The 6,080-nt window shown below is 45.7% G+C and overlaps 1 protein-coding gene across 1 annotated transcript; it reads left to right on the top strand.

Annotated features, from left to right (window-relative positions):
- Nucleotides 1-306: 306 nt before the first annotated feature.
- On the top strand, nucleotides 307-4,919 carry stap2a (signal transducing adaptor family member 2a). The gene is made up of 11 exons (XM_029725012.1): nucleotides 307-532; nucleotides 1,438-1,509; nucleotides 1,618-1,737; nucleotides 1,822-1,878; nucleotides 1,975-2,129; nucleotides 2,238-2,369; nucleotides 2,476-2,545; nucleotides 2,648-2,750; nucleotides 2,890-2,985; nucleotides 3,110-3,244; nucleotides 3,330-4,919. The coding sequence occupies exons 1-11, from the start codon at nucleotides 434-436 to the stop codon at nucleotides 3,383-3,385; spliced, it is 1,095 nt and encodes a 364-aa protein (XP_029580872.1). The 5' UTR covers nucleotides 307-433; the 3' UTR covers nucleotides 3,386-4,919.
- The last annotated feature ends 1,161 nt before the right edge of the window (nucleotides 4,920-6,080 follow it).

The following is a 6,080-nucleotide window of genomic DNA, read 5'->3' as shown; positions in this document are numbered from 1 at the left end:
TCAGAAGTCTTTAATTAATAGTGTAGTTTCAATATTATGCACATGTTGAATGAAATTGACGGTAACGGTAGCCTAAATTCATAGAATAATTGAATCAGTGGTTTCAAAACAAGTCGATTAGTCAAGAAATGATTTGATCAGTCACGCTCTGGAGTAAGTGTCCAAGCAGGTGGTGTTAGACTACTCAAGCAATATATTTGAGATGTCAAAACCAATCTCTCACCCTACTGAAGAAGCCTAATCAAAGCAAACTTCACAATAAACCACACAATGACATATAGTATACTGACTGACACATAAGGACGTGCACGACAGCCAGCTGTTGGCGGATATCCATGGTGATATCTCTTCGGGGGAAGGCGTGTCATCTCTCCCAATTACTAAGCGCCCCTTTGTCCTCTGTCTATGCCCAGCCAGCCAGCCAGCGATACTCATGGCGGCTGCACCAGTCAAACAGCGCTCGGGAACGAGGGCTCAGCTCCCGCCCTGCTACTACGAAGGATACCTGGAAAAACGGGGACCGAAAGAAAAGGTAGGTGCAGCCATACCGTCAATGTGCAAATGTCGGTGCATTGCATTGCATGCTGTGTGAGTGGCTGCATAGTGTCGCCCAGATAGCGCGCACCGGGCGGGGGAGAATTCCTTGGAAACCCCATTCTGCGAAAGCTGTCAACTTCCTTATTGTGTGAGAATGGGCGAGTCTTGAAAAAGCTGGCAGTGATTTTCATCTAGCGGTACACTTGCTTAGTGCGCACGATTACTAGCAGACGACTGGAGTGCGAGTTAATTAAGCGCGTATACTAAGCGTCCTATTAACCTCGGGTTAGAATGGCCACTGAATTTAAAAGGATAACACTACAGACATTTCCCGGTAAATGTAGCCTAGTCAAGACATGATTTGTCATGTCAATAACACAAATGATTATATGTATTGGCCTATTCAACCAAAAAGGAAGGCTCGGGCTGTAAATGTTTGACAGCTGCTTCTACTATGGCCATGCCTATCGCTGAGTGGTAGTGCCGCTGTGCTATGGAGTTTGGGAAAGGAGAGAAGTATGGGGTTGTGTCAGTGGTCAGCTGAGCTGTGTGGGTTGTGGTGCTGCATGATAATGACACCGTCTGGGCACAGCTGGGAGGGAGGTGATGGGGGAATGTGGAACAAAGACACACAGATAGACCAGATATTTGGGCTGGGGTTCAGGTGCACTCTACTGAAGGGGGGATCACATGGTCACAGATTGACAACAGCTGTGGTGCAGATTCATCCCCTGAGACCTGGGATCACTATTGGGCCAAAGTGTGTGTTTGTGTGTGAGGGAGATAAACTGTGTGTGAATATATGTCATACAATTCATGTTATAACCATGATAGATGTTGAAGTTTAAAATGAAAATATTAAACCGCTCTAATTCCCTCTAACTGTCCGTGTGTTACCAGATCTCTCGGCGGCTATGGACCTGTCTGTGTGGGAACACCCTCTTCTTCTTTAATAATGCCAAGGACACTCATGTAAATGCTCTCTCTGTGTGTGTGTGTGTGTGTGTGGTAAACACTTTGTAAATCTTCAGGGATGAGTTATTGTATATGTTAATTTGTCTATCTGTGTATCTGTTGCAGTATGTGGAGAAGATGGATCTCAGTGGCTTTGTCTCACTCAAAGACGACGGCAGCCGAGACAGAAACCTGGAGGCAGCTAGACTCATACTGCGCATGAAGGATGGAGAGACAAAACTCACAGTAATAAAACACACAGACACACACCCCCCACACACACAGCCAGCCAGAGAGAAACAACCTCTTCTCTGGTCTCCTCTTATCCAGGTTGCCAATCTAGAGGCTCGAGAGCTGTGGAAGGGTTTCCTCCAATCTGTCGTAGATGTAAGTATCATACACCCTACATCACAGTATAATCCTGTCTGATTGGTGGTTGATCCCTGAACTGTCAGTAACCCCCCGCGTGATTGGTTGTTGTAGCTGAGTGTGCCTAGCTGTCTGACGTTGCTGCCGGGGCAGGTGCAGATGCTGAGAGAGGTGGTGGACCGAGAAAGGAACAGACGCAGAGCAGCCCGCACCCCCACCCGCGCTCCCCCCTCACCCCTATCAGTACCTCTACTGGGGGAGATCCCATCGTGAGTCACACACACACTGCTGACACTGAAGTGAGTGCAGGTGTGTTACACTTAGGTGTGTTTGTGTGTGTATATGAAACTGCGGTATATGCGTTTGTGTGTCTATAGATGTTTCCGGCCTGTGTCGAGGACTGAGGCAGAAGTTCTGTTAGAGAGACATCCAGACTGTGGCAACATGCTGCTGAGGCCCGGCAGAGACGGATCTTCATTGGCTGTCACCACCCGCCAGGATCTCAATGGGTAACGGCCACTCAGCATAGATATACACACATAGATCTGCAAGCATTTTTTTTGATTGATTTGATCCGTCAATTGCATTCTCTCTCTCTCTCACTCTCTCTCTCAGGTCAGTGTTCAGACACTATCGTGTGACTCAGAGAGAGCAGGGAGGATATGTGATAGACGTTGAGAACCCAGTAAGTCCAACACACTCACACACACATTGTTACAACACACATATTGTCTTGCCTCATATCTTGCTATTGCATGGGTCCTAACTCTGTGTTTTCCCTCTCTAGATTCCCTGTGCTACGCTTCATGATGTCATCGATGCGCTGGTGGAGAAGACGGCAGGAACCCTACAGCCCTTTCTTCTGGAGGAACCTTATGAGGAGAACATCAGTGAGACACACACAGACATACTTTAATCCTCAACACATTTCCACTTACAGTGTTGATTGAAATCCTAAGAGATACAGTGTCTTAGGTTCTGTCTAATGTTCATGTCGTTAGTTGATATTTGTGTATTTGTCACCTTCAGCGTTTGTTTCGTCCAATGAAGAGAATGGGGAGAGAATATTACACTGTGCCCCTTCCAGCCCACTACCCAAAGCCCCCGCCCTACCCCCCAAACAAGGTACCCAGAAATCCTACACCACACACACACACACACACACACACACACACACACACACACACACACACACACACACACACACACAAACACACACACATACTACGCTCTGTTTGTCCTGGTGTAGAGCGATGGAAACCCCTACCCAGGTCTCCTGCTCCCGACCGCCGTATCCTGTCAGCTGTGACATCACCAGTACCGTCATCACCCAGCAGCCCAATGAGACGGCTTATTCTCTCCCCCTCCCCCCTCCTCGCACAAAGTGAGTGGCATGTGTCCTGATCAATGTATCCACTCATTCCCACACGCACGCTCATACTACAGAGGTCTCACTCCTCTCTCCCTAGGCCTCACAGAGGAGCTCAAAATGAAACTGGAGAAGAGACGGACCAGTCAGGAGTGACTTCCTGTAATTGCTCAGCCAACCAGCGGTCAGAACTCTTCCACCACCAGCAGCAGCAGCTTTCTTCTCTTCCTGTGCCTTCTGATTGGTGGACTACAGAATAGGTGCACAGCTCTGGTCCTCATGGATCACAGTCCTACAGCACCTTTCAAAGTGTTTCCCACCATGTTTGGGTAACGCACCTTATCCACCTGAGTTGTGTTCAGCAGCCTAAAATTGCAGCCTCAGAACCGTTTTCAAGAAGGGATAACCAGTGGGGTTGAGCATTAGATGAGCACACAAATACAAAGGACCAATGACTGAGCCTGTTACTCCACTGTTCCGATTGAGCCAATGTCTGTTGTCCTACTGCTGATGTAACTGACGCCACACTGGAGACTAGAAAGAGTGACACCAGAAGCTTGAGAAACCAGACTAGAGAGAGAGACACTAGAGCCGTAGCCACCAACCCTGGTCCTGGAGCGCTACTGGGTGTGTGTGTGTGCAGGCTTTTGTTCAAACCCAACACTAACACCTGGATCAACGAATTAAAGTCTTGATAAATGAAATCATGTGTGTTATTGCTGGGCTGGAACAAAAGCATGCACACCTTGAACCTGTACATCACTGCACACGTTCCAGGTCCTGGGTTAATGACTACTGAATTAGAGATAAACATGTCTAGTTGTTCTCGTGCATCTAGAATGCCAATGCTCTAATCTATTGTATTATGTTGATGGTATGGTGCTCCACTTGACTAAACCTTCTCTACTGTGTGTGTCGTTGCTACAACTCACGTAAAACCTTATTTTCTAGTGTGTGTGTGTGTGTGTGTGTGTGCGCTAGGCCTAGGCTACTGTTAACCGACTATACTCAACTAAACGCCATGATTTACGATGGAGTTGAGCGGCGACCATTGTGGACTGGAGCTCCGACATCACGAAAATGTAGTTTTTTATCAAAAACAATTGATTTTAGCACCCAAGGAATATCCGCAATTACACGGATATTAATGTTGTGTGTAATTGCGGGCTATTTTTTGGGTGCTGAAATCAGTAGATCTGGATAAAAACGTCATTTTATGTGATGTCGGAGCTCCAGTCCGCCTACACTAGTCACCACTCAATTCCATTTTAAGTCGTGGAGTTGAGTTTAATCGGCTAGGCTACTGTGTGATGCTATGACCTACTGGTGCTAGGACACTTTTTACTCCTGAAAGGGTCTTTGTCCTGTCGCAACAAAGAACAAAGTATGAAAGTATTTTAATTTAGGCTTACTGTACACCATTGATTGCATTTGCTCCTCTTGTTCTTTGGTGTTGTGGGCTGGTACACAAGCACAGTCCAGTGGAACTCAAACCCTGTGGTCTTAGGCTGATTTGTTCGGAGGGAGTGCATCCTCTATTGGACTCTCTCAGAACTACACTGTACATTGTCTTGTACAATTCTCTCTATGTCCTGGGTGTTGGTCAGTGTTGTTTAAGAAAAAACATCAGTGGTATTTATAAGATGTCCTATTCAAGGATATTAAATAAATGGTTTGCATGAAACAAGAATACTTTTTTTGGTATTAGGTATTTTATTAGGATCCCCATTAGCTGTTGCAAAAGCAGCAGCTACTCTTCCTGGGGTCCACACACAACATGAAACATGACAATACAGAACGTTAATAGACAAGAACAGCTCAAGGACAGAACTACAGAAAACATGTAGCCCACATATCAATGCATACACACAAAATATCTAGGTCAAATAGGGGAGAGGCGTTGTGCCGTGAGGTGTTGCTTTTCTGTTTTCTGAAACCAGGTTTGCTGATTATTTGAGCAATATGAGATGGAACGGAGTTCCATGCAATAATGGCTCTATATAATACTGTACGCTTTCTTGAATTTGTTCTGGATTTGGGGACTGTGAAAGACCCCTCCCTGGTGGCATGTCTGTTGGAGTAAGTGTGTGTGTGTCAGAGCTGTGTGTAAGTTGACAATGCAAACAATTTGGGATTTCAACATATTTCTTCTAAAAAGAAGTGATGCAGTCAGTCTCTCCTCAACTCTTAGCCAAGAGAGACTGGCATGCATAGTATTTATATCAGCCCTCTGATTACAATGAAGAGCAAGACGTGCAGCTCTGTTCTGGGCCAGCTGCAGCTTAACTAGGTGTTTCCTTGAAGCACTGGACCACACGACTGGACAATAATCAAGATTAGACCAAACTAGAGCCTGCAGGACTTGCTTTGTGGGGTGTGGTGTCAAAAAAGCAGAGCATCTCTTTAATACGAACAGACCCCTCCCCATCTTTATAACCATTGAATCTATATGTTTTGACCATGACAGTTTACAATCTAAGGTAACGCCAAGTAATTTAGTCTCAACTTGTTCAACAGCCACATCATTCATTACCAGATTCAGCTGAGGTCTAGAGCTTAGGGAATGATTTGTACCAAATACAATGCTCTTAGTTTTACAGATGTTCAGGACCAGTTTATTACTGGCCACCCATTCAAAACAGACTGCAACTCTTTGTTAAGGGTTTCAGTGACTTCATTACCTGTGGTTACTGACGCGTATATGGTTGAATGATCAGCATACATGGACACACATGCTTTGTTAAATGCCAGTGGCAGGTCATTGGTAAAAATAGAAAAGAGTAGTTTGTGTTTTGTTACACCAACAGAAGAGGCTCTTGCAGCTTTTCCTCTGCTCTCATCGGAGCCTTGC

Source organism: Salmo trutta, chromosome 31 (genome assembly GCF_901001165.1).
Source record: "Salmo trutta chromosome 31, fSalTru1.1, whole genome shotgun sequence".
Lineage (NCBI taxonomy): Eukaryota > Metazoa > Chordata > Actinopteri > Salmoniformes > Salmonidae > Salmo > Salmo trutta.
This window is presented reverse-complemented; position numbering and strand designations above follow the sequence as displayed.